At 53.0% G+C, this 27,227-nt stretch overlaps 6 protein-coding genes across 6 annotated transcripts; 1 reads left to right on the plus strand and 5 right to left on the minus strand.

Annotated features, from left to right (window-relative positions):
* Window positions 1-536: 536 nt before the first annotated feature.
* W97_06225 (uncharacterized protein) lies at window positions 537-10,286 on the minus strand (the record flags this gene model as incomplete). The annotated part of the gene is made up of 3 exons (XM_007783950.1): window positions 537-3,011; window positions 3,068-3,419; window positions 3,469-10,286. The coding sequence occupies 3 exons, from the start codon at window positions 10,284-10,286 to the stop codon at window positions 537-539; spliced, it is 9,645 nt and encodes a 3,214-aa protein (XP_007782140.1).
* Window positions 10,287-10,847: 561 nt separating this feature from the next.
* Window positions 10,848-11,543, minus strand: W97_06226 (uncharacterized protein; the record flags this gene model as incomplete). The annotated part of the gene is made up of 1 exon (XM_007783951.1): window positions 10,848-11,543. One exon carries the CDS (start codon window positions 11,541-11,543, stop codon window positions 10,848-10,850), a length of 696 nt encoding a protein of 231 aa, XP_007782141.1.
* A 572-nt stretch (window positions 11,544-12,115) lies between these two features.
* W97_06227 (hsp70-like protein) lies at window positions 12,116-14,071 on the minus strand (the record flags this gene model as incomplete). The annotated part of the gene is made up of 1 exon (XM_007783952.1): window positions 12,116-14,071. One exon carries the CDS (start codon window positions 14,069-14,071, stop codon window positions 12,116-12,118), a length of 1,956 nt encoding a protein of 651 aa, XP_007782142.1.
* A 1,072-nt stretch (window positions 14,072-15,143) lies between these two features.
* Window positions 15,144-17,025, minus strand: W97_06228 (uncharacterized protein; the record flags this gene model as incomplete). The annotated part of the gene is made up of 6 exons (XM_007783953.1): window positions 15,144-15,497; window positions 15,602-16,109; window positions 16,169-16,325; window positions 16,390-16,487; window positions 16,540-16,717; window positions 16,779-17,025. The coding sequence occupies 6 exons, from the start codon at window positions 17,023-17,025 to the stop codon at window positions 15,144-15,146; spliced, it is 1,542 nt and encodes a 513-aa protein (XP_007782143.1).
* Window positions 17,026-22,234: 5,209 nt separating this feature from the next.
* On the plus strand, window positions 22,235-23,222 carry W97_06229 (uncharacterized protein; the record flags this gene model as incomplete). Its single annotated transcript, XM_007783954.1, has 3 exons — window positions 22,235-22,393; window positions 22,462-22,605; window positions 22,671-23,222. 3 exons carry the CDS (start codon window positions 22,235-22,237, stop codon window positions 23,220-23,222), a joined length of 855 nt encoding a protein of 284 aa, XP_007782144.1.
* A 317-nt stretch (window positions 23,223-23,539) lies between these two features.
* W97_06230 (3-oxoacid CoA-transferase subunit B) lies at window positions 23,540-25,365 on the minus strand (the record flags this gene model as incomplete). The annotated part of the gene is made up of 4 exons (XM_007783955.1): window positions 23,540-23,674; window positions 23,734-24,487; window positions 24,544-25,015; window positions 25,074-25,365. 4 exons carry the CDS (start codon window positions 25,363-25,365, stop codon window positions 23,540-23,542), a joined length of 1,653 nt encoding a protein of 550 aa, XP_007782145.1.
* Window positions 25,366-27,227: the final 1,862 nt, after the last annotated feature.

Below are 27,227 nucleotides of genomic sequence, written 5' to 3' on the forward strand. Positions count from 1 at the left end.
GCATGGTCCGTTCAGTCATTCTGACTCCGTGAGGGCATCCCAACCTCGTCGCTCAACAACTATGTAACATAGTATCAATATTGCAAGCGCTTTACAAAAGTACGCAAGACAACTCGACACCGTTTCGATTTAGACGTCGCCTTGGAGCAACATCTCGGGGTGTTGATCTTAGCTCCCTGTACTCTAGTGATCATTCCATACTGGGCGTAGCTACCCGATCTGACTACTAACGGGTGTGACGAAGGCTACGGCCATCAATCTTAGCTTAACGGTAGTGTGAAACGGGAAGGAACGGTAGATCACGATCTCAGTATTGACAAGCATTGCGGCTCAAGCTGTATTGGGCATCGAAGTGGATATTCACTCAGCGTGAGATCAGCAAAAACATACACTCGTAAAAAGGCGCCATCGCACCAGCATTCTAGCACCCGAAACCATGCCCAGCCCAGCGCTCTATCCCCACGCGCAGCCCCGGGACAATCCCAAAATCCGTGCAGCCCTATCTCAGCAGTCACATAACCTCATCCCAAACCACGCTACCCCTTAGCATTCCACCGATCATTATACGCATTAACCGCCACCGCAACCTGTCTATACAGCCAATTCCTTCCACTCTCATCCGCGACGGGAATAAACGGCCCGTTCGTGCCTCCCTTCAACGTAATCGCAATCCCCGTCCTCTCCTTACTGATCGTCTGGATATCCTTCAGCGGGACATCCCACTCCGTCGTCAGCTTCTTCGTCTTGACCAGCATGATGCTGTTGTACGTCAGCATGACCAGCATGTCCTTTCCGGGGAGCTCGAGATGCGCGATGTAGTCCTCGTTGAAGTATTTGCCGTTGTCCAGCGTCTTGAGCCAGAATTGGCCGAGGGCTTCGCGCTGCGAGTAGGGCCGCACGATGCCGTCTTGCCCGATGAAGCGGGTCAGGCGCACGCGGTCGAGGCCTTCCTGGTCGAAGACGGTTGTGGTATTGCGCACGCCCTCGGCCATGTTGGACGCCAGGTCAAACGCGCCGATCGCCGGCTTCGTCGCAAGACCCAAGAAGCCCTTCCCGACGCCCTTGACGAACCCGCCTACGCCTTCCTTCTCCGCGCCCTGGATCGGGTGCCGCGCCAGGCCGCCGATGCCGCTCGCGATGCTGCTAGCAAACGCATTCCCGCCGGCTGTGATGCCGTACAGCGCGTGCTTGGGCCGGTTTCGGCTCCGGCTCATGCGCCGCTGGTCCTGGAACTCCTTGTCCAGCGTCGCGGCCGCGAGGCCCTTGGACATGGATCCCGTGAACTTGGCCATGGAGTCCGAGAAGCCGAAGACAGACTTCTTGACGAAGCTAGAGGCGCCCTTGGCGATGCCGATACCGAGTTCTTGGGGTCGGTCAGACATCACGAGCCCTTGGTACGGCTCGTAGAAGATGTCGGCGACGCCGGAGCTGACGTTGTTGAAGAGGCCGACGGGGTTGCCGAGGAAGTCTGCGGAGCCGAGCACGAGGTGGACTTGGCGGAGAGACTCTTGCACGTAGTGGCTCTTGATGTTGTTCACGAGGGCTGCGATTGAGGTTCTTGCGTTCTCGAGCATCAGGGCGTTGTAGCGCAGAGGTGCGTCGTTGACGTTGCCGATAGACATTGTCAGGACGTTGACAGCGAACATGAGCGGATTTGACGAGGTCATCGTGTCTTCAGCGTTGATGCGCTCCGTCCTGACGAAAGAGAGATCGAACTGCATTGGCTGCAGGTGCAGAAGCTCGAAGTAGACGTCCTGGCCCTGCTGCTCCTGCGTCGGCTCCGGGATGTCGAGGTTCTCGTCGCCGAGCTTGCCCTCTTTCTCCTCAGACCAGGAGGCGCCGGGAATCTTGGCAAAGTCCAACATAGCGAAGATAAAGTCTTCGTCGATCTCCAAGGTCATCTGTTGGAGGAGGATGGTGAAGTACTTGATATACAGCACGCCGTACGAGTCGTCCTTGACCCGCGTGACCGCCGCATGGAAGATCGGATGGGCTTCCATTTCCCGACCAGTCTTCGGGACGACGCTCGGATAGAAGACGATGGGAAATATGCCACCATACAGCTGGTTGTCGATCTGAATCCACTTGATGGTGGTATTGACGGTCTGGTAGAGGGCCGATTCATTGTACTTCAGCTCGATATCGCGAAGCGTAAGGTATACAAGCTCCTTCAGCTGCCTGTTGATCAAGGAGATACCGATGCCAGCCAGCCGCAGCTGAGCTTTGAATGTGACGTCCGTGTCCTGTTCCTTGACCTCGAAACCTTCAGTTGTAGACTTCGACGCATTGCCAGACTTCTGCTTGTACAAGCTCTTTGAGGCCTTGTAGTTAGAGAGGACAAGCGTCTGCGTTGGCCCATCGGCCATTACGTTGAGGTCGATAATCTTCTGCCGGGTAGCGCCTTGAGGTGGTGGAAGCTTCATTGGCAGCAGATTGCCGATCTCTGCAAGCTTGACATGTCGCTCCTTGCCATTAGACGATAGGATGATCTCCTTGTTCTTCGCCGCCGGATAGTCCCAAGCATAGGGCATGATGCTTCGTGGGGGTAGCCGGTACCGGATTGGCTTCCAGCCAGAGCCGCGGTCCTCCTCGTCTTCATCAACGTTCGGGTTTGCTTGCCAGAAGAGGAACTCGGTATCGCTCTCATTCCGCATAGAGAACGGCCAGTGCTTGGTTTCGATGCTGACATGGAGGAATATCGTTGCTCCCTCCATAAGGATGTCCACGCGAATGAGCTTCTGCCGCTGTCCATGCTTCGCAAGCTTGACGTGCACGTTTCCGACGTTGGAGATGTTGAACGGAGACGACCACTGGTTGTTCACGCCTGGGAAGCAAAGGCAGAGCTGTTGACCGGCGCCCTGGCGGAGCCAGCGAACAGGCAAGAGCTCGCCGGGTTTCAGTTCCATCATGTCAGCAGAGCCTGCGCCAGGCTCGCGAACGTTGATGGTCTCGTCGATCTTGTTCTTGACGATGAAGCGGGGCGTGATCGTGACGACTTTACTCAAGTTGTACTATCCGCATGATTAGCTCAGGTTTGCATACTGATGGTAGAACGGTGGTCACTAACCTTGCCCTCGCCTTCCCTCACATCCACGCCTACATGCATCTCCGTTCGGCCCTGGGCGGATGGAAGAGTAACCGCATAAGAGCTGCCAATGGCGTCGAAACTCTGAGGCTTACTCCAATTCGAGTCCCCAACCTTGATCAGAGCACGATTCTTGCGATCATCCGTAGGGAACGAGAACATGAAAGGCATTGATCTGTGTACGTCGTCGTTGCTCGCAAAGACTCCTGCTGCGGCCTTGGCACCGCCCAGGAAGGTCTTGCTTCGGACGTCCAGCTCAAGGCCGGTTCTGTTCAAGATGACATAGGGGCTGTAGATAGTCACTTTGAACGCTCCGCCACTGTCGGGTATGTTGCTGGGGCAGGTCAGTAAAACTCCCTTAGCACTATTGCGGAAAGGCTTACTAGTAATGCAGCTTCAGCCGTAGCGCGAGGTCCTTGTCATCCTTGATCTCTATCGTCTTCTCTCTCCGGAAATTCTCACGATCAGAAGAGTTGACCACGGCGAACTTGCTCGGCTTGAATGGGGTATCCTGCATGTCAACGCTCAAAAGCAGTAAGTGAGAAAGCTCTACAACATGGACTGGGCTGACGCCGCCCTTCCGTAAGAAATTGGTCCAGTCCTTCTTCGTGTTTTCGTCGTAGATCCGGTACTTGAAGTCGAAAGGCAGTAAATTCTGCACCTCGACAGGAGCATGCAGTTTGATGCGCATGTAGGGATAGACGGCGGTGAGGGGATCTTTCTTGTCGAAAGCGGCGTGCATCTGGAAGTAGAATGGTGGGGACTGGTTGTCTTGCTCGCCTCTGCATGTAATCGTCCTGGTGGGCCGCTTGAGCAAGTCTTTCCAGAACAAGCGCTCGTTTGACCACGTGTAGCCGAATCCTTGATCGGGACGGACGATGAGGGAATGCATGAACGCTGCTCCGACGGGCGCTGGCCGTGCGTCCCCGGGAGCAATCTTGTCGATCTTCGTCAGATGGCCCTCTTCCGGGCTGAAAACTCCGAGCTCTATGGGTATCTGGGTGTGGTTCTCGACCTGCAGCGGCGAGCGGAAAGTGACATACTTGACGTTGTCCGTGCCAAGCGTGACCTCGACTAGAAGGCGATGCTGCACCCTGTCCTTTCGTGGCTTAAGGTTGTACAGTGCCTCGCCTTCACGGTTGACCGGAATACGCTCAACGCTATCGAAGCCGCTGCCTTCGAGTTTGATCCCCACTACACCTGTAGCGCCATCCGAGGACAATGTCTCTCTAGTCGTTGAAGGATCTTCAAAGCTCCACGGTGCTTCTTCGCCGTCGCTGAGCTTGGCTGCCGAGCTTGCATCGTCCTTGTGACTTTCATCTACCGCCCAAACATTGACGTCAAACCCGGTGTAGTTCCGGATGCGGTACGGCGCTTCCGTCCCCCGAGGTTTCGAAAGCACATCCTCGTCGCTGGACAAAAAGTCGGCGGACTTTGACGCCAAGGCAATAGTTGCAGCAGTGACAGTGAGCTCCAACGATTTCCGCGAGTACAATTCTACCGACAGCCGATCCGGATTCAGATCCTTGGACAGATGAAAGCCGAGCGAGTATGGCTCAATAAGTGGTTCCCAGGCTGACTTCGAGAAATTGAAGATGTTGAAGAATGTGTCAATGCTGGTATCCGCACTCATCGCTCCAGACCAATCCGTAACGTCGACGGTGAACTTCTTGACGCTCCAATCCAGCATCGGCAGCTCGTGCTTGTCTCCAATAAGAACAACACGTATGCCTCCCATGGAAATCTTCATTTCCTCCCGTGTAAGGACTGCTGAGCCTGCTGACTGCTGTTTCGTCTCGGGGCTCTGACCGGTCGTTTTCTTCGTCGCGATGGACTTGGCGGTCTTGCCAGCCGCCGTAGACTTAGCCCCTCCCACGGATTTTTGACGTGACTTGGCTGAGGCCCCCTTGATGTCCTTGAGCTTCTGCGGTTCGGTATCCGAGAGCTTCTTGTCGTCGTTAGCGGACATGGCGGATGCTCTGTTGAAGATCTGCATAGCGAGCAAAACATCCCGCAGGGACAGCCGCAGAACAAGTGGCTCGATATCGACATTGATACTGGTAAGCGAAGACGAATTGGCTTGGGAGCGCATATCAAGCGATGTCTGGATGCTGAAGTCGTCCAGGATGCGCAGTCTGGTAGTCTCAAATTTGTCCATGCGGCAGAGGAACATGCCGACTTTCTCGACCTGGAGGGTCGTAACGTGCTGTTTCGAGACCAGAACCTGCTTCGTACCGAGCACAATGGCTTCCGAGCTGGTGATTGCAGGGTTAGCAATCAGAACGACTTGTGCATCGACAACGTTGACGCGGAAGGACATGTTCATGCCAGCTTCTTCAGCACCCTCATCGGCCTTCGCCGCGGAGCTGCCCCTTCGTTGTGAGACGGCGCTCGACTCGACATCGCTGACACTCTCCGCATCGGTTGCCTCTTCTGAGGAGCTCTCTCCAATGTCCAATGGCTCATCAGAAGCGAGTCCACCAGTTACAAAGGCCTGTACAGCAAACAAATAGTCCAGAGCAAGAATAATTCTGGGGCTGTCAATCGTGAGCAGAGCTATCAGATTCTTCTCTTTGCCGCCTGAGATGGATACACTGGCCATGAACTGCTGCTTGACATCCGTGTTGATGAGCGACATAATCTTGCGGAACTTGTTTGTCTCCTTCGTTCGAGTGTCTTTGATGTTGAAAGACTGGACGAGGAGTTCCGATTCCAAGGAGCCGTCGTTGATCATCCGGAGCTTGACGCTGGTACCATCCAAGGAGAATTTAGATAGACTGGCAGCTTCTACATCGCCGACAGGCTGGTCTTCCTGGCTCTGGATCAGCTCCATACCGATCGCACCGACTTTGAATATTAAGTCAAGTTTTGTCCAGGTCTCATCGCTTGTGCCAAGCTCCGGTTTTTGACTTGTTGGTTTGTCTGGGATGTCATCAGAAGGCTTGGTGTCCGTAACGGCTTTGGCCGGCTCGACCATCGCTTTGGGCAGCTCCTGCTGAACCTCCTCCTCGACCTCATCCTCAGGTTCTGTGGCGAACGCAGCAGGGATAGTGCGAGATAGCTCCAACATGAATTTCATCTGCTGCTGGGTGAGTCGAAGATTTATGTCAGACATGTGCCCTTCAATCTCGAGGTCAGGTCGCTCGCGTCCAGCTTTGTGCTCGACCATGGTCAACTTAAAATCCAGATCGACCTTGTCGATCAATTCGAGCTCTTCTTTCTTGTCGTCCTCGTAGTGGAATAAGGATGTGAGACGAATGTTTCTAATACCTGCGTTTAGCTTGTTGGCGGTATCAGAGTCCTTCGAGTCTTCCAAAGGGACGAACTCATTGTTCGCATAGATCTCTCCCAAGTATGCAGTTACCAGATCCCGCTCCGGGTTGTCAGTGATGACCATCCTCGGGAACACGACGATCGGTGTGTTCACTACGATGTCGAGACGCATCTTTGAAGCTCTTTCTTGCACCTGGCTGGCCTGGTTCGCAGCCGCTTGTCGCGCAGCATTGAAGATCGCCTGCATCTTGCCAAACTTGACTGCGAAGTCCATGATCTTCCGGAAAGGCTCAGTGATGAAGTTGACCTTGAGTGAGCCTAACCGGAGATATACAGACGAGTCGTAGCCAGGGTAGTCTTCCGATTCCTCGTCGAAAGTCTCATAGCTGAAGTCGGCAAGCTGCTCGCCCTGTATTGCAAGCAGTTGCCGTAGAGACGACTCAGGAGAGACACCCTGATTGACATCGTCTATCAAGGAAAGATTTCCCAACTTCGCCCCGACGCGCATTGTCTTACCCATGAGGAATACACCGACATCCGCGGTATTCAGACTGAGGGTTGCCAGCCGGATACCATCGTTGTTTAGAATGACTGAGATTCTCTTCAAGTTCGCCTTGACGCGGATTTTGTCCGGGTCCTCGGGTGGCGGCTCCTCAGCCTTTTTGTCGTGCTGTGCTTCCGGCTTCGCTTCAATTTGCTTCTGATTCTGTTCTGGCGGCGGCCCGGGGTTCGTGAATGTGATCATGACAAAGTCCAGCAACGTCAGTAGTGTTCTTCGTGTTACGATAAGATCGATTGTTGAGATCGACACATCGAGGTTTGTGGCAATGCCCTCGTACTTTGACGTGAATTCCGGGGAATCCCTGTTCACTTTTACAAACTTGAGCACGAAAAGATCTTTCTGAGAGCCGGAAGAGGAGTCCTCCTCAGACGAGATGATGTTCCTGAACTCAGGCGTAGGGTTCTCTTCAACATGGTCTTCCACGGCCAAGCTTTTCAGCCGCACTTCAGCCACCATGTCGAATGGCTCTTGGTAGAACTCTAGGTAGAACTTCTCCGCAATCAGCTCGACAAGGAGTTGATCTGGGTTCTTGCCATCCGCGTCCGATCGATAGAGCGAGCCTTGCAGCTTGTCGACAGTGAACTTGAACTCAAAGTTTCGCTGGCGTGGGTTGACTTCCGGCTCCTCCTTGTCCTCCGATGCTGGTTTGGGACTCTCCTTGGGTGAATCGTCGCCCTGGACTGATTCCTCTTCCATGACAAGCTCATGTTGCTGCCCAGATATTTGGAAAGACTTCGACCGGGGTCTGCCCAGCGCATCCTTGTCCGGGTCTCCCTTGTCCGATGGCTTGATGTTTGAGGGCCCTTTGGCGCCATCAGAGACTTCCTTGCTCTCTGCATCGTTGTCGAACTTGGGCACGGCCACATCGATCATCTTCATCAAACTCTTGTACTTCGCATCAGATATGGAAGCGTGGAGGACTGGTAGATGACCAGAAATTCTGAACTTCGTTAAATCGGCAGCTTTGGGAATGATGCAAGTCTCGACAGTGAAGTCCATGTTGATCCGGTCAATAAGGTGAAGGTCTTTCGACGTCGACGACTCTTCCAACTGTGCCCGGGTTTCGTCGATCGTTGTACCGATCAGGACTTGCGTAGAGCTCAGTTTCAGGCGAAACTTGTCGTACATGAGATTCTCCAGTTGCTTGAAGTCTTCCTCTGTATACTGCTGCTTCTGTTTCGATTGGATATCTCGCAGTGTCGTTTTGTCAATCAGCTCGCTGCTGACGCTCACGTGTCCAACATCCAGAATCAAGCAGATGGTGCTCTTCTCGGTGATAGAATCCGGTACAATGATCAGAGGAGCTTGCAGATCCAGCTGGGCATCGATGGTCTTGTGCTCCTCTAATGCGAACTCCAGACCTGCTCGTGTCTGTTTCCGAATGCCCTCTACTGTCGCTGAAGCTGTCTCCATCAACGCACCGATCGACTCCATATGCCGCTCGGGAGGCTTGAAGAACTTCGCTACTTCCACAACAAATTTCGGGTTATAGACGAACTCCATCCCCTTCAGCTTCATTGTGAGTGCAGTATCGGCTCTGCCATCGAGAGGGTTGTTCTCGAACGATAGCTGGAAGAAAGGTTCTTCCCCATCTTTTTCGTCCGCCTTCTCACCCTCTTTAGGCGTTCCGTCGTCGTTGAGTTCCTCAATGCGCTTTTCATCGGGCACCGGTGGTGCATCTTTGACAGTGATCATCTGTGGAAACAGACTGCCTTCCGTGGTGCCATCGTACAGTCTCATGCCTTCCAGGCTCATTTCCGCAAGCATAGAATCCGTTCGCTGCAACACTTTGGTGCTGAAGGAGTCGAACAACAAGCGCAGGATTTCTATCTTCTTGCCGTGAGGATCCCGCTTGAGGGTAAAGCTGCCAGTCCGCAGGTTCATCTCAACCTGCATCTTGACATACTCCTTCGGCATATCAACGGCTTCGGTAATGGTTTTCTTCTCGTCGAAGTCGATAGCATCATATAGCTCCTTGCGTTGCTGTTCAGTCATTTGGGTATCATCGGCCTGGTGCTCCTCTTCATGCGGTTGCTTCTTGCTTCCCCACCCAATCCAAGAGCCCCAGCCCTGCTTCTGTGGCTGCTTCTTGACACCCACGTTCTCCTTCCGCAACTGGTTGCGCGCTAGTGACCGCCAGAAGCGGAGGTCTTCGTAGGATAGCTTGTGCTCTAACGCATCCAACTCCTTGGCTTCCTCGGGTGTGAGCTTCTCATCCTTCTTTTTCTTCTTGAACAGATCAATGTAGCGTATGCGGTCGTCTCGTCGTTCTTTGAAGTATTCCCATGACCACTTCCTATTCCGTTCATGGATCTTGTCGAGGACGGCCTTGCCTGCAAAGTGCAGCCACGCCTGGGGATCTTCACTGGGTCTGTCCTTTGGCTTGATCTTTGCGAATTCTTGATGTCTGATGAAGTAGTGGAAGAGATCAATGAGCATGAGAGCATCCCGGTACTGATCCTCGTCGATGATAAAACCGAGTTCGTCGAACAACAGGCGCGCCTTCATTTTCGCCCTGTCGGTCTTGCCGGTCTTGTCCATCTCCAGGCCAGCCCTACCGCTGACGGGCTTGAGGATGAATTGATGCTCCGTGACGGCGGGACTATCGCCTCTAACTATCATTCCGCGCAGCTTCTCGATGAACTCGTTCCGTTCAATGCCTTGCTTGTCCGAACCGGACTCTCCTACACCAGTGCCCAGCAGGTTGGCGTCCGTGTCCCAGTACACGGCTAACGACCCGAGCGTAGCAAGCTTGTGCGTTGATTCCGAGGCGCTTTGGATGAACGTGGGCTTCCAGTTCTCGTCGGTGCTAACAGCGCTGAACTCTTCCAGCGTGAGGCCAAGAGCAAAGGGGTGGCCAGGATCCGAAATCGAGTCTTCGTATCGGATGTGGATGTTCTTAACGCTGACTTGCACATTGTCCACAATGGCTGTAACCAGACTTGCGGTAAAGCTCTGGTTCTTCTTCTGCTCCTCGGCGCTCATGCCTTCAGTGTTCCTCTCCTTGAGCAGCTCGGCGCTCTCCAGCTTCTCCATCTTGACAGCGTGTTGTCGGCGCTCTTCCTCGTCGGGATCGTACTGGGTGTCTTCTTTCGGCGCTGCCAATATGAAGACATCCTCGATGTTGACTTTGACAGGCTTGCCGCGTAGGTTCGACCACGGTATTGACAATGTGAGCTGCCCGAGATGGCCAGAGACAACGTTTAGAGGGAGGTGGAGCTGATCGAGAGCTTCTCTTCGAAGCTCAAGGTCTCGCAGCTTGACGTCTCCGCCCCATATGCCAACGTTGAGCTGCTTAGGATCGAAGTTCTGGACATACATGCCCAAGAACCGATTCAGCAGGTTGGCGACGAGTCCTTCGAGCATGGCGAGGGTGGGTGGCCGTTACCCAGGCCGGGCGTTATGGCGATGTAGCAGAAGTGTTAAAAGGTGTTTACAGCGGGTGTTGCTTCGTCAAGTCATGGGTGAAGCTCGAATGCAGCGCAGCGTTCGTTAAACAGCACGAAGGGGTATCATGAAACCTTAAGAAGCCACAAGAGAGGCGTGAAGTGATTGAGAAATCTCAGATGTGGCACGCCTGGCCCTCGATATGCTGCTTCCCTGATGTGGCAGGCCGCAACCGCCAAGGTTTGGATGACGTCCCCCACCTTTTGGCGGTGCGGGACGATCACGTGTGCCGAATACGTTGGTTTGACAGTGAACAGGTGACAGCTTGAAGGACGCACTTCTTGAAACCAAGAATGCAGCACACTACGGAGCTAGTCTATGCAAACACGGGCAAGGTGCCCCCTGATGGTCCCCGTGGGGGAGGCAGTCACGGTATCTTGGTGGAGATTTATACTTGTTGTACAGATACATTTACAGTGGGTATCTTAAAAGACCATGGCTCCGGTCAGCTTCTTCCTTTCGCACGCCCTGCTTCTCCCCCTAACCCCCCTCCGCCACCTCATCCGGATCCAAATGAAACGCCCTCCCAACCTTCTCCCCCACCGTCCTCCTGACCCAAACCTCCTCGCTATTCCTCCCCTGCCGAACCTTCTCCTCCTTCTCCCTATACCTCCCGCTGACCATCTCTGCCTTCTCCTCCTCGCTGTACGACTTCAGGCGCATGCAGAACCAGAAGTCCGACCACAGCGGCGCGCACGACCTGAGCTGGCCATGGCGATAGATGGCGTTGAACTGGCCGCCTAGCGACTGGCAGTAGAAGGCGCTGTCGAAGGCCGCGCGGCAGGACATTGTGGTCGGGTAGGAGGTCAGGTCGTCGTTTGAAGACTCCGCTTTGGGAGGCGGCTGAGAGCTTGTCGATGTAGATAGGGCTGTAGATGCGTTGGTGTGGGAAGGACCCGCTGCGTCTGCGCCGCCGCTGCTTTGCACGCCATGCTGCCTGCTACCGGGCGAGGCGAGTTCGGCGAGGAACGAGGACAGTTCTGCGTCGGCTTGTTCGTCGCGCGTGCGGGCCTGCTTGGGCATAGGGTCGCTGTCGTGTGAGTGTGGATGAGATGGTCCGTCCGCGATCTCGCGCGGGCTGGCTGGGGGCTGTGAGGCGGTTGGGAGAGGATCAGGCGTTGGGTCTGAGGGATGGAGGACGGGGGTTTGCGGGTCGGATTTCCACCACCAGCCCATGTTGTGTATAAATTGGGCTCCGCTGATGTGACTATGCCGATGGAGTTGCGAGGGAGGGCGATGTTCTGGAATGCTCAAGGGACGACGATCGTGCTCGAGTGCTGCTGGTGGAGTTTGGCGGTAGGTGATGGGCAAGACTTGCACGGCGCTCTTTTAGAATTCTAGAGGCGTGATGCTGGTAAGGGCTATAACGCTGCGCTTGATGGGGTCTCGTTCTTCCAAGGTTGCAACTGTCAGAGCTTTGGCATGTTGCACGTGATCACACTCAAAACTTTCACGGCAATCCCTAAAGCATCGTCAGACGAAGGCTGGTTGGCAGGTGCATCGTATCACAGTCGCAGTCAGATGGAGTGCAAAGTATTTTGAACAGATTGCTGCATTTTTCTATGCTGCATTAGGTGCAGTGCCAGAGAACCTTTTTCCTCCCTTCATGACATCGTGAGAAATTAGAACCGATGCTGACAGAACAAGCAAATCGCCGAAAGCCCCATTCCCTGAGTAAGCTCTATGACTTCAACTCCTGCACACAAAACTCTATGCTAAGCAAGAAAGTAAAGGGGATGACAATCCATTTAGTCAACCTCCTCGACGGTCGGGCCATCATCGTGACTGGCACCACCGGCCGGGCCGCCAGCACCTGGGAAGCCGCCTGGACCACCCATGCCGGGCATGCCACCGTCAGCACCGCCTGCACCCTGATAGAACTTCATCATGATGGGGTTGGCGACGCTCTCGAGCTCCTTCTGCTGAGACTCGTACTCGTCCTTGGTGGCGGTCTGGTTGTCGTCCAGCCATGAGACGGTCGAGGTGATGGCCGAGTTGAGCTTCTCCTTGTCGCCAGCATCGAGCTTCTCGTCGACCTTGGGGTCGTTGAGGGTGTTCCTGAGCGAGTAGGCGTAGGACTCAAGGGCGTTCTTCGCGCCGATACGGGCAGCCTCAGCCTCATCCTCAGCCTTGTACTTCTCAGCCTCGGACAACATCCGCTCGATCTCCTCCTTGGAGAGACGGCCCTTGTCGTTGGTGATGGTGATCTTGTTGGTCTTGCCAGTGCCCTTCTCGACGGCGGAGACGTTTATGATACCGTTGGCATCGACGTCGAAGGTGACCTCAATCTGGGGCACACCACGCGGCGCCGGTGGGATGCCAGTAAGCTCGAACTTGCCGAGAAGGTTGTTGTCCTTAGTGCGAGCACGCTCGCCCTCGAAGACTTGGATGAGCACACCGGGCTGGTTGTCGCTGAATGTGCTGAAGACTTCCGACTTCTTCGTGGGGATGGTGGTGTTGCGCTTGATGAGAGGAGTCATGACACCACCAGCGGTCTCGATACCGATAGACAGCGGCGCGACGTCGAGGAGCAGGATCTCATTGGTCGACTTGGAAGAGGTGTCACCTGAAAGGATGGCAGCCTGGACGGCAGCACCATATGCGACAGCCTCATCGGGGTTGATGGACTTGTTCGGCTCCTTGCCGTTGAAGAAATCGGAGACCATCTTCTGGATCTTGGGAATACGGGTGGAGCCTCCGACAAGGACGATCTCGTGAACGGACGACTTGTCAATTTTGGCATCACGGAGGACACGCTCGACGGGCTCCATAGTGGATCGGAAGAGATCCTGGCAGAGCTCCTCGAAGCGAGCACGGGTGATGGAGGTGTAGAAGTCGATGCCCTCGTAGAGCGAGTCGATCTCGATGGAGGTCTGTGCGGAGGAAGAAAGAGTGCGCTTGGCCCGCTCGCAAGCGGTTCGGAGACGGCGGAGAGCGCGGGCGTTGGAGGTGAGGTCCTTCTTATGTTTGCGCTTGAATTCGTTTACGAAGTGGTTGACAAGACGATTGTCGAAGTCCTCACCACCCAAGTGGGTGTCACCGGCAGTCGACTTGACCTCGAAGATACCCTCCTCAATGGTCAAAAGCGAGACATCGAAGGTGCCACCGCCCAAATCGAAGATGAGGACGTTGCGCTCACCCACTGTCTTCTTGTCGAGACCGTATGCAATGGCGGCAGCGGTAGGCTCGTTGATGATACGTAGGACGTTCAGGCCGGCGATGAGACCCGCATCCTTAGTGGCCTGGCGCTGGCTGTCGTTGAAGTAGGCCGGCACAGTGACAACGGCGTTGTTGACAGTGCCGCCGAGATATGACTCTGCGGTTTCCCTCATCTTGGTCAAGATCATGGCCGAGATCTCCTCTGGTGTGAAGGTCTTCTTCTCGCCCTTGAACTCAACCTCGACGACTGGCTTGCCACCCTTGTCGAGGACCTTGAAGGGGAAGTGCTTCATGTCGGCTTGTACCTCCGCGTCTGCGAACTTGCGGCCAATAAGTCGCTTTGCGTCGAAGACTGTGTTGGTGGGGTTCATGGCGACCTGGTTCTTCGCAGCATCGCCGATTAGACGCTCAGTGTCTGTGAAGGCGACGAAGGAGGGTGTGGTCCGGTTGCCCTGGTCGTTGGCAATGATCTCGATGCGGTCGTCTCGGAAGACACCCACGCACGAGTAGGTCGTGCCTAGATCGATACCGATTGCTGGTGCCATTGTGGTGTGAAAGGCTGTGTGTGGGTGTGGATATTAAGTGTTGTAATTGAGAAGGTGTAGCAGTTGGAGAGACGGGTATGAAACTCGAGCTTTGTGTGAGTTTATGTGAGTTTGTGGAATTGATTGTGGGAAGAGTCGGGCTTCGTGGGTGAATATAAAGCAGAAAACGCTCGAGCCTAGCGAAGTTTCTCCACGCTTCGGCAGCCTTCCATGTGCCTCAACCAGTCGAAAGCTTGACGTAGACACACCACGCCGCTTCTGGAACAATCAAGCTTTCGCAAGAAGCTGCTGGATCCAACGATTCCCTTTCCAGGCTGTTCTGTGTGTGTCTGCCGTCGCAAATTCGATGCGCCTGCGCTGGAGGGGCAGCCTTCTGAATGTTTCTGTGTTTCCAAAAATGATCCAAGAATGACGTCCAGCCCCGCCATGTGGCTAGGTGTGGCTTGCCACTTCGTCGCCTTGTCGCCTTGTGGAGAGTGTTCTATCCCACCTCCGCCTTCGAAGCTGCCGGTCGCTTCGAAGCAATACCGTGAGGGCTCGCGATCAACAAGTCCCTTCAGGTTTGCAAGTTCACAAATCATCCGAGTATGCCGTCTTGCCCTCTCGACAAGCATGAGATCACGTGTCATAGCTATGAAGGCGTTGGCCGTGGTGCCTGGGCACCCAGAAAGTCCGTTGCCGCATCTTGGCTGGTGGCTTGTTCACTACCAGATCCACAATCAAGCTGGGCCCATGATCATGTTGATTGTAGAGCAACGGGACCGATTGCATGCGATAGAAAGCATAAGCTGCTCACCGATGTAGCTATTTAGTGCATTGACCGCTTGAGTTGTCTTTGGTCTGTGAACTGCGCTTGCAGTTTGCCTCTTTCAGGGCTACGAGTAGCTTCCAATGCGGCAATGATCTTTCGGGGTGGCTTGTGGTAGTAAGAAGCCTTGTTGAGTACTTCAGTGATGGTCTCCTCTTGTGCTGCTCGACTGAAGATGCATGCGTAATGTTGAGATGTTTACTACGGAGCGTTCGATAGCAAGCAATAGAAGCAAGCAAGCACGATACAGCGTCTCCGTCTCCTCTACAGGATATACCTGAACCCAAAGGCCCTTGCATCGCGACCTTCCTGCAGATTCTGCATATTCCCCTCAGAGTCAAGCACCTCCTTCTCCGCCAGCCTCTTATTCGTCCGTATCAGGACCAAGCGAACAACAAAGGCTAATAGTGCCACCCAGATAGCGACGGCAGCTGTGGCGCTCCCACCAGGGATATAGCGAGGCCCGTGGCTCGACGGATACATGTAAGGCCCGTAGATGTTGGCGCAGTTGGCAATCATGTTCGCAATGGAGATGCAGGCCGACCGCTTGACTAGGGGCCGCGGGAAGCTGTTGGCGACCCAGGTGACTATGATCTGGTAGGCGGATACTGCGCCCATCTGGAGCTTGTCAGCATTGCTGCCGTTGTTGGAAGGAGGAAAGGGGGTTGCGGAGGTGGAGAAAAAAAGAGGAAAAGAGGAAAAGAAGGTAAGGAGGTGCTTACCGGCATGAGGAACATCGCGAAGAATCGCGCAGGGAGATTCGTCGTCGTGGTAGCGATGATATTCCCTACGAATGAGATAGACATCAAGCACATGATATGGATGCTCCTGTCACCAGTTCGTCCAGAAGTGTATGTAACGACCACCGAGACTAGGAAAGTGCCTATCCACACTGGGGCCGTAATGAGTAGAGTCTGAATCCGCCCGTATCCTAATTGTCTTATGATAGAGGGGAAGAAATATTGGAACGTCTGTGAGAGTATTGACGAGTGCTGAAGCAGGGTGAAGAGATAGAGGCGCGGATCACGCAAAGCGAGCTTGAGGCCTTCCCAAACGCTGGTCGCGGCGGAGATGTCGGCTTCGCCAGTGTCATCGATGAGGCGCCATTGTGCGTAGTGTCTGTCTTCTTCACTGAGCCACCGCGTGTTCAGCGGATAGTCTGGTAAATACCAGCCGGCGACGAAGGCGACGCCGATGGTGATTACACCTTCGATGATGAAGAGCCAACGCCTGACGATTATCAGCATCGGCATCCAACAATTGAACCACAGAATGCCTTAAATGCTTACCATCCGCTGATGCCGTGGGCACCTTCCAAATTCCCAAGCACACCTGCACCGAGGAGACCTCCAAAGGCGTTGGCAAGGGAACTTCCAGCATAGAAAAACGCGATCCGGACCGCGAGTTCCGAGCGAGTATACCAGGATGACATAATCATAATGGCGCCTAACATGCTGTCAGTAATTCCAAGTATCGAGTATCGCGAGAGCATCGGCAGCACGTGTCGTACCTGGGAAGAACGGGGCTTCTGCAAACCCGAGCAAGAAGCGACATGCTATAAGAGCGGGAAAGCTCTGTACCGCTGCTTGCGCGGCAGAAATGGTGCCCCTAACTGATGTCAGATGTTTTTCGATGCCACTCCAGAAGGCCATTTAGTTACCAGATCATCATCACGACTCCGAGGTATATGGATGGCCTGACTCGGGTGATGATCAGGTTGGACGGCAATTGCATCAAGAGATATCCGACAAAAAGGATGCTTGTTGCAAGATTGAAGTCCGTGCCGGTCATTCCAAGGTCTTCTTCCAGCGTCCCGAGTCGCGCTTGCGCGAGGTTGTCTGGTCTTCCCGTCAGTTTTTATGGTCACATCTGCCTGCGCCGCACTCAGGGTGAACTTACTCCTGTCCAGAAAATTTAACAGATACATCATGATCAGCAGCGGCAGCAGGTGCCAATCGACCTGCCTCAGCAGCTCCTTCGTCTTCGTCTGGTGGTATGCCGCATCTCTGCTTGCAAATTCGGCGAAGATGGCCTGCTGGATATCTGCGCTTCCCCTTCGCCTCGAGATTGAGTGAGATCTTCGCTCCTCGTCAGAGACAACCTTCTCTGCGAGAGTCTTGCCGTCGCGTTCTTTGGTAAAAGCCATGACTTCAACCAGCACAAGCCCAGATCAGATAGCAGCCGCAGAGAGCGAGATGAAGAGCCCTACAACGATAAAGGTCGCCATCTCCGTCGGCGAACCTCCCTTATGACCTCCTGCACTCCTCGGCGCGGAAAGAAGTCCTCACCTACCAACGCGCCCGTTGGACGCCCGCGTGCTCGCATGTGGCAATCCGGGGTTGGCGCTGCAGAGAAGACGTGGGAATTACAGGGATCCTCGCTGGATTTTCCACCGAGTTGCCGGGAGGGCGAAGAGCCGAAAGTGGTAGGATCGACGTCTTACGGGTTCTGCATGCAGAAGCTTTTCCGCTCTGTAGTACTCACATGTCTTGGCGTGGAAAAGTGCCATTTTACAAAGGCATGTTGCAACGGTCGACGTTGGTCAAGCTGAAGGCGCCGTGGAGTAGAGAGATGTGCTTCATCCGGCAAACACTTGATTTTCATACGAAATTGAGACTTTGACAGGGACGTTTGGAATGCATCGAGAATTCTTTAGACGTGGCTGGGGTCTTCGACCCGATACACTCCAGGGTAACGTAAAGGACACCCACGCCCTAGCCTTACCAGCAGCGCCTACAGTCTCGAGGCGGTATACAGCATACAACCGAGCGGTATCAGGGACATAGTATCATAAAATCAACGGAAACCTGCTAAGAACTTAGGTGACCATGGAAGACCTTCTCCCGGCCACAATGAAGGCTTGCTTCACGTTCTTGGCAGTAATTGAGTTGTTGTGGAGGGATGGGAAATATCCAGAACCGAGAAGATGACGGCTTGCGAAGGTTGGTGTGATGATCTGCACGTGACTATCACATGACCATGATTGCAAGAACCTTGGGCAGGAAATGCAGCGGATGAGGACTGATGATGAAAGTCATCACTCTGGCGCTTGAAGTAGCTAACGTTACCGGCGAGACTTGCATGCTGCCCCAGCCATGCTGAGAACACACGAACACCGGATTCTACGTTCTCGGTGATAAGAATTACAAACGAAGGAGATATTCTAAAGGCACATATAAAGCTCTGCACTAGACACATCCTTTTAAGATGTTGTCTTGTCCTTACTCAACTTCAAAAACAGCACGCTCAAGCCGACGCAGCCTCCGGCGTTCCAGCACCTAGTTCAGTGGCGCGCAACGCCTACAAAACTGAAAGACCAGTTGTTGTTCACTCCCAAGACCGTTACAGGTATATATCCTAGAGCCAGATGGACAAGCAGCAAGAAAGTCAAAAACATACAGCAGTAGGTATTCGCTAGTGGTCACCCACCTACCGATGGGATATCTGCGCGCGGTTGTAAGGTTTCCTTTCCTACTCTAGCGGGTAAGCGTCGCCGCCCTATGCTCGCGCGAGGGTAGTATCACTGCAGATCGGCAGATTACTCTTCGAGCCTGCAATTGTTTAGTGTGTATTATTCTTTTGCCATAATCTTCACCGTGGCAGGGGACGGCACTGCCACAACTCATCATGAAAGCAGAGCGTCTTTGCTCTTTCCCGGAAGATTCTCGCCATGACTTGTCCAAACGTCTGCGCTAGCGAGCCGTTGCAGCACTTCCCCACAGCGAAACTGTATGCTGATCTTGCCAAGTACAAGGCGCATACTTATCCGCTCGTGGTAATATGACCAGTGACAGGCCATCTGCACTATGCCGAGGCTTGCTACGTGTGAATGAGGGAAAGCTGGATGAACCGCGGGGTTTCAACTCAGGCGTCCAGCTCCAACAAAATCCAACAACCGATCAACGCAGTATGCTTAACCCTATGCTGGACATAAGTTCCCTATCGCAATCCTCGCTTCGCAATGAGTAGCTCTTTTCCGCACATCATTGCCTCGTCTACTTTCTGTATTGTGCTAATATCCTTACGCTGCGGATACCGTCTCCTTAGTAGATGTAAAATCCACATCTCGTGTCACCGGACATGGCATCAAGACGATGCCTGGATGGCCTTTGCTGTTTTACCTCTCACTGGCCGAAGCATATCTATAGGATTATCAAGACAGCTTAACAGGGTCGACGCACCGCTAGGTGACCTAGTTCTTAGTAGGAAGTTGTTAATACCTTCGCGTATCTGCTTTGCGCTTTTGTGCGTATTTAATAGAAGGGAGACTGCGTGATCTAAGTAACTAACCGCTCTTCTAGCGAGTGGTGTTTAAAACTTTGTCTTCTCAACTTCTACTCCCGATTGACGCTGTCCCCTTGGTATACTCGAGCTCTCAGAGCGATGTGGTGGTGCATTATCCTTACATTCATCGCCATCATTTTAACAACGCTCCTAGAGTGCAGACCATTCTCACAGTAAGAAGCATCGAATATGCCCTACTATTTATGGAGTGGAGCGGACTGACACCGACACTGAGATATTGGCAATCCGAAACACTTGATGAGCGTACGTATTCAATACTGCGCTGTTGTTCACAGGTCCCGAGAAACCGGCTTATTAGAGATAGCTCCATGTCGCAAGGCAGTAGCGAATCTGTTGACAATGGCAATCGCGAACATCGCTACTGATGTGGGCCTAATTCTGCTTCCTGTTCCAGTTGTCTGGAAGACAACAACCTCTTTATCAATGTATGAGCATGTGCGAAAAACGGTGAATCGAAATCTCACTAACTGGTCCGGTGCAATGTAGGAAGATCCAACTAGTGCCTTTGTTCTGTGTAGGGATATTCGTCATCGCAGTGACTATAACCCGCGTGCCGCTTATCCTTGCTAATGATCTCCTTCAGGAGCGCCGCTCACTTGTACGTTTACCGCCGCCTTGTCTGTAGGGTTAGCTGAATGCTAATGAAAATCTATCAGTGGACGTCTGTGGAGATCGCTACTGCCTGTGCTGTTGCAAACGTTGCATTCTACTATACACTCCTTAAAGACCTCCGTAGAGGCCACTCGAACGCTAGAAGTCAAATGGCTCCAGAATCACGCCACAGTACTCCTCTATCCCGGATACGGAGTCAGCCGATAGAAGTAAGGTTCTATGCAGAAACAGATCTCACGAGGGCGAATTCAATTTAAGAAAGTGGGGTACAAGCGAGCGAGATACATAGCACATAAAGGGCGCATATCGTCGATAGCCAAGCAGCATTATGGCTTGTCTTCCGTGCAAAGTGCATGAGCGTGGACTTTTGGGATGACGAAGCCGTCCAGTCGGGAAGTTGATCACAATATTCCGGGGTTGGCAGACCCGGAGATCCTTTCCGTGCGGAGGCCTAAGAGAAGTCGCTTAGTCCACACACAACTGTATGATCAGAAGGCAGAGAAAAGGAGCGGGTGCATGCGTGCAAGACGCAGAAGACATTGGTAGACATTTCAGCCACCAGGAGCGAGAGGTAGCGGAGGCAGGGCCACCCTCAGTGTCGCTCAATAATGGCTTTTATACTGTCCGGCTGAGAGAGGTCGATCTGGCGTACCTTCTTGGTTACCGCCGTCGCTTTCCGTCGCGGAGGATACCGAATACTGTACCACTATTCTTTCGAAGTTCGCGGAGCTCCTGGATATGGTCGTCGAGTAAATGAGTAAAACTAAGCCATAGGCAATGGCTAGCTTACCTCATGATGGTGTTGGAATAATAGGAATGACGCCGGCATGTTAGCAGGACAATGCAGGTGGCTAGTGCATGTACACATGTGCAATAGACGCCCATATCCTTCTGTAGAGTGAGTTGAACCTTATCATCTCCAATTTCATCAGATGGCGGGAGTAGCGAAGAATGAGTAGAAAATTTCGCAATTGATATCAACGGTATCGACATCTGTGTATTATTCATTATAATCCTAGAATAAGAACGCCGATCCACGGAGACCAACTAATCTTTCGAGCTGAATCAACACTCCTGCCTACTGTTTATATGGGCAGAATGCAAACCAAGGCTATGCAATCACCAGCGTGTAGCGGCTCCCGCTGGTTTCCAATCAGCTGGTATGCAGTTTGATGTCTCCTGCGCACGCACAGCCAGAATTTAGAGTAGTTTCTGTCGACAGGAGGCGTGTGCAGGCCTATCACGTGATAGGATTGAATGAGACGGAAGTTGTATCAAGACTGTTTCATCTCTTTTGTACTGCACAGGAACATATAGTCCACAGTCCTTACCGTTTAGATAGGAGAAAAGGGAAGCAATCATTCTTTACAAATCTGAATACTCCAGCTTCCAACAGTTTCGGAAGAAGGCCCGGCACGTGGTTATGCAACCCCAAACAAAGGTAAGAAGAGGGAGACATAACTTCGGGGACACCTTTTGGATGACAAGATTACTTGGTAGTTCACTACCAGGTATGTCAACAAGTGGCGGCAGGCAGATATGAGCATTAACCTGACCTAGCAATGTATGTAGCGTAAAACACAGCTAGACCAGTGTTATACTGGTGATCCTTAATGCCGAAGTCGCTTTGTAGGTAGAGAATCTCGCATTACCTAGGTTTGTGTGGTCGAGAAAGAAGTAGAGGAACAGGAGAGCAAGCACTGGAAGCACCCTGATCCATCGACTTGGTCAACTCGTGCACCACGTAAACCCTTCAGTGCAAAATTACCGAGTATCGACCTTCAAGAGGTTCACCGGCGTGGGCTTCTGATCCTCCTTGGAGCTTCCATCGAGAGTTTGTTGGACCACGTCGACATGTTCGATATTTTCATGGGCTATTGTCTTTGTATAGTCCATGTCGGGAGCTATTATCGGGGGAAGATTGCGAGTTAAGATCTGGCACGTGATCTGGCTGTCCCAACAGAAGGTTTCATAAAAGTCCCTGCACCAAGGACAAGGACCCCAGTCGTCTTTTGAACCAGCCATTTGCTGAGTCTTCTAACATACGCAGTTTCAAAGGGATCGGGGTAGATTGCGGAGAGAGCGAATGCCGTCGGCGTCCAGTTTATGTCCGAGCTGGGGGGACTGCGGGGCAGCCCCTTCGCTGCGGCCATCGAGTCTCCTGGCAACCTTGCAAATGTCAAGCCAATTGCTTCCGCAGAAAATCGGGCTTTTCCCGAGCACCGCATCTGTTAACGTGAACCTATTCCAAGGTTCCGCGAGTCCTGCTTTGCATCGGACAGGGAGCCGACAAAGGCTCTATTTCTGGCTCCGGAGGGAAGCTCATGGCCGTCAGTCGCATTTCGCTTTGAGAAGAACCGCATGTAATCATTAATGGCATCGTGATGCCTCTCTTTGTGCGCTGGGACAGCAAGACTAAGGACCGTCCTGCCATTGCCATGTCGAAACTCTCCGCTCCCCTCAAAGCGTTGATAAACACGCCCGCTGCCCGGCCAGGAACAACGCCTGCGCCGCGACATATCAAGGCCGCCTACGAGAAAATCGAACGCGAGGCAGCATCGAATAACGTGGGACGGCCAGCATGGCTGGCCTTGTCGGTATGTGAACCAATATGCGAGCGGACACGATGATCGTATGGAGTCTGACCGAAACGTCATTCGTCCAGACTGCTGCAACAATGACCATGAACTCTCCGGAATCCCTAGCGGCACTGTATCAGGTAGCTACGAAAGTTCAGGAGTCCACTCAGGGCGTCGCTACAGCCGAATTGATGCGAGAAGTCGGTCTGAAATGTATCAGCTTCAACGGAGTATACACGCCCTCTGTGCCCTCAGGACTTCCTACCTCCCACTAACAGGCCTTCCAACCTTCCAGATTCCACGCACAATAAACTGCCTCGGAGCCTTCCGCGGCACTCTCCCTCCCTCCATCGCTTCCTCCCTTTCCAGAAACCCTTCCCGAATCCCCAACCCCCAAAACATCACCACCATCCGGGACCGCGGCCGATCCCTCTGGAACTCAATATACCGGCCCTACGAATCCAAGCTCGTTGACAAACTCTCCGAATCGCACCCGGACCTCCCCGTCCACATCCTCAACAGCCATTACGGCGCGCTGCTCGCAGATCCCGTGGACCGCCCAGGCGGCGCGAAAGTGGGCCGCGTGCTCTCGTCCGTGGTGGCGGTTGCATGTCTGCGTGCGCAGACGGGAGTGGGGCCGCAGGTAACGTCACATCTGTTTGGGCTGAGGAAAGCGGTGGAGGATGGAAGCTGGGTGGATGATGAGGCCGGACCGGAGCAGGGGGTCAGGTGGTTGGCGAGTGATGAAGGGAATGTGTGGATATTGGAGAAGGTGGATGGGATTGTGGAGGCTATTGGCGGTGGGAAGGGGTCGTCGTATGCGCCGGCGCGGGAGTCGAAGCTTTAGTCGAAGCTGTAGATGCTGCTTGGCCGCTGGATGCTCGCAGGTCTTTTGTTGCAATAAGGATCAAATTTTTTGCATGATCGCCTCGGCCTGCTGGATAGAGTTCTTATACTTGTACATAATGCGCCCATATTGTGCACTCTTCATTTTTTGGAGAAGAGTTGGTTGGACAATATTGTCAATACCTTGCAAGGATTGGATAGCCGCCGTGGTGTCCCTCCTCACAGTAGCGCTAGAGTAGACGCACAGCATCCGTCGCGAACACCTTCTTATGACACTAAAAGGACGTTATATATTCTAACAACGTGATGCTTCATGGCCTACTCCATTGATCTCACACCTTCTGCAACTGAGAGCTTGGCTCCCGTTTTTCCTTCCACTTCCTCAACAGTAACACCAGGTGCCAACTCGGTAAGCGTCAATCCGCCTTTGTCCCGATCCACCTCAAAGACACACTATTGATTGTCAGCAAACCAAATCTATGGGCGTCGCATTGCTCAAGGGAGATGCTCACAAGATCGGTGATGATTGTACTGACGCATCGCGCGCCAGTAAGCGGTAAACTGCACCTCTCTACAACCTTCGGCGAGCCATCCTTAGCAACATGGTCGGTAGCAACAACAATCTTAGTCTCGTCTGGATTTGAAATAAGATCCATAGCACCGCCCATCCCCTTAAAGACCTTGCCCGGAATCATGTAGTTGGCCAAATCACCCTGCGCGCTGACTTGCAACGCTCCAAGGATAGATACGTCCACATGTCCACCTCTAATCATTCCAAAGGACTCAGAGCTGTCAAAGGTTGACGCGCCAGGCACGAGAGTGACGGTTTCCTTCCCAGCGTTGACGATATCTGCATCGACTTCTTGTTCCGTAGGATACGGTCCCATGCCGAGGATACCGTTTTCGGATTGAATCCACACCTTTGTTTCCTTGGGCAGGTGTGCAGCGGCGAGCGTAGGCATTCCAACTCCGAGATTGACGTAGTACCCTTGTTTGAGCTCTTTCGCAGCTCTCTTCGCAATGCGGTTTCGTCGAACTATAGCCGCGTCCGTCATCGATTCGAAATCCTCCTCCTCATCAGGTTTTCGAGTTTTCATGACCTCGATCTTTTTCTCTTCGGTGGAGTGAACGATCCTGTCAATGAAAATTCCCGGCAAATGAACGTCGTTGGCATTTATTGAACCAACTGGCACAATATTCTCAGCCTCAACAATGGTAAGCCGTGCTGCCTTGGCCATTATCTGGCCGAACGCTTTCGTAGTGTACCTATTGACAAATCCAATGAGTGGTAGGCCCTTGTCGGTAGTGCTGCTCAGGCTTACCTGAATTGGCAGTTTCCCGCTTCATCAACTCTCCATGCCCGTAGAACTGCCACGTCGCCCGTCAGAGCGGTTTCCATCAAGTATGTTTTGCCGTTGAAGATTTTCGCCTCCCGAGGCGTGCCGTGTTCAAGCACCTTGCCGGAAGGATCCAGCCGAACAGGAATATCACCATCTTGCAACAGAGTATGAGCTCCAGTAGGAGTAAAAAAGGCCGGAATTCCTGCACCTCCTGCTCTTATTCGTTCTGCCAGCGTTCCTTGTGGGCAAAGTTCGATAGCGATGTTTCCGGTTAGGTACTTCTTTTCTAATTCTTTGTTGTTTCCCAGAAATGAGATGATCAGGCGGTTCACCTGCCCAGCGTGAGTAAGCGTCGATAGCCCACCCTTTCCAGCTGCGCCGGCATTGTTTGAGACCGCCGTCAGCGAATGTAGGTTCTCGACCCCTCTGCGGGCAATTGCGGAGATGAGTGTATCTGAAGGACCGGATCAGAGGATGCAATGGTCAGAATCTGGCAACACAGGTTTCTTTACCTGCGACCCCACACAGCCCGAAGCCGGAGCTTAGTATTGTCGAACCACTTTTGAGATCCGCAACGGCCTCATCAGCACTGCTGAATAACTTCGAAGCTTGGCGCTCGATCTTCGGTGGAGGCGTCACTTTCTTTTCGATGTATGCGGTAGTGAAGGCATGCGAGTTACGGATACTGGACGGTCTGATCGGACATTTTGTTGATCTGCGCTGCAATGCGATCTTTGTTCGAGGGCGGAGGGGCGCAATGACAGCGCGTGCTAAGCACAATGTCGGCCCACCATATGAGGCCATCTTAGCGAAAATAAATCTTACAGAGAAATGAAGACTCCAAGAAGCACAGAGAAGTTAAATGTTTCTGAAGCTACAAAACTATGAAGTTCTGGATGCGTTCGCATATTCGCGTTGCCGGATCGGCGACTTCCCAGTGATGCAGCGTCACGGAGCCAGAAGTGTATCCGACGCATATTCCCCGCAAGGGTCAGTAGTTGTATACACGCCTCAAAAGAGCCTATCCCACAGGTAAGCCCGGAACTATCACTGCCGCAGGGTAAGCTCTGGGCATGCCGGCGGAGATGGAATCTCGCGTGGTGTGCTCCATGTTTCGGTGATACTTCTATAACCGACCGTCCGTCCGCCGACAACTCGTCGCAATTGATTCTACTAATTGTTAAGAAGAGAGTCGAGAGTTGATCAGAGATGGCAGTGTTGAATCGGTGACTCTCACCCGCTGCCGATCACGCACTGGGCATGGCAAAGAAGGTCAAGGCTGAGCAGCCGTTCTGGCTTGGGTATGTTCCGCGTACAAACAGAACAGTGTGTATAGAGCTCATATTCTTGACTGCAGCGGCGCGGCGTCGTCCATGGCCGCGTGCTTCAGTACGTTTGATCGAAGATTAGCCGCAGTCCGTCTATTCCACTGACTTTGTCCTCCCACAGCGCACCCGTTAGATCAGACGAAATAGTATACACCTCAGTCTCCTTCAACCTGGTAATGAGTAATAAAAGTTTGTGTTGAACCAGCCGCATGCAAATCCAATCAATCAAACTTCCGTTACTGAGAACACTCTACTCTTTCGTGATCCGAGACGGTATTCAGTCTGGCCCAGTCCTCGCAATTTCCGAAGATGATCTTATACAGCGCAGGACTTTTCTCGTTATGGTCGGGTTTATCGGCCTCAATCCTTCGACAATCGGTATACTCAACCACCCGATTTGGGTTATACAATCTCTTCGCTCGCAAGATCCAACAGTTGTCAGGTACGAACAAGTTGGCGGCGTCATCCACGATCGCGTGCGCTGGGCTGGCTGGTGGCGTGGCAGGGCTCCTGGGAAATCCAACAGAAGTAATGACGCCCCTTCTGCTTAAGTAACCTCCAGCTTCTGATTCCGCTAGGTTGTACTCGTCAGGATGTGCACCGATGGAGCGAAACAACCAGCAGAAAGATTTGCTTATACCAATGCCATAAATGGCTTGATGAGGATAGCTAGAGAAGATGGAATCCGAACTTTCAGTAGAGGGTTGGTTCCGAATGTGGGCCGTAGTGTGCTTATGAGTAAGCTCCATCTGCTGTTATTTGAGTAAAAGCGACGAACTTTAGGTCTAACGTTCCGAAGACGTTTCGCAGATAGCCACGTAAATCCACCTTTCGCCAGTCTTCAGTCTGGACAATTTATGACTTATCCCGAAATGATGACAGATATACCGGAGCCAAAACCCAACTCCTTTCGGCTAAGCAGCTGAACCTCAAGGACGACGTTTTCACACATATCCTTTCTTCCCTCGCAGCGGGAACCGTAGCAACGACCGTTTGTGCGCCTGCGGACGTGCTCAAGAGTAGAATCCAGAGTGCTTCAAGCGTGGATGGAAAGCGTCAGGTGAGTGAATTGAGAAGCGAAGATCTCTCTGTTCTCCAAGGCGTATCGCTGACTGGACAGACCATCTCACAATCTCTAATAGAGCCGTTGAAGCGTGAAGGCGTCAGGTTCTTGATGAAAGGATGGACGGCGGCTTGGCTGAGACTCACGTAAGTCTATTGACATGAGCAGAGCCGTGTAGTATGGTGTATTGACGGATGAACACAGGCCGAACACCATTCTGATGTTTGTTTTCATGGAGAAGTTGCAGAATCTTTTCACGCCAATCAAGCTCGTTT

This window comes from Coniosporium apollinis (genome assembly GCF_000281105.1).
Source record: "Coniosporium apollinis CBS 100218 chromosome Unknown supercont1.30, whole genome shotgun sequence".
In the NCBI taxonomy this organism is placed as follows: domain Eukaryota; kingdom Fungi; phylum Ascomycota; class Dothideomycetes; genus Coniosporium; species Coniosporium apollinis.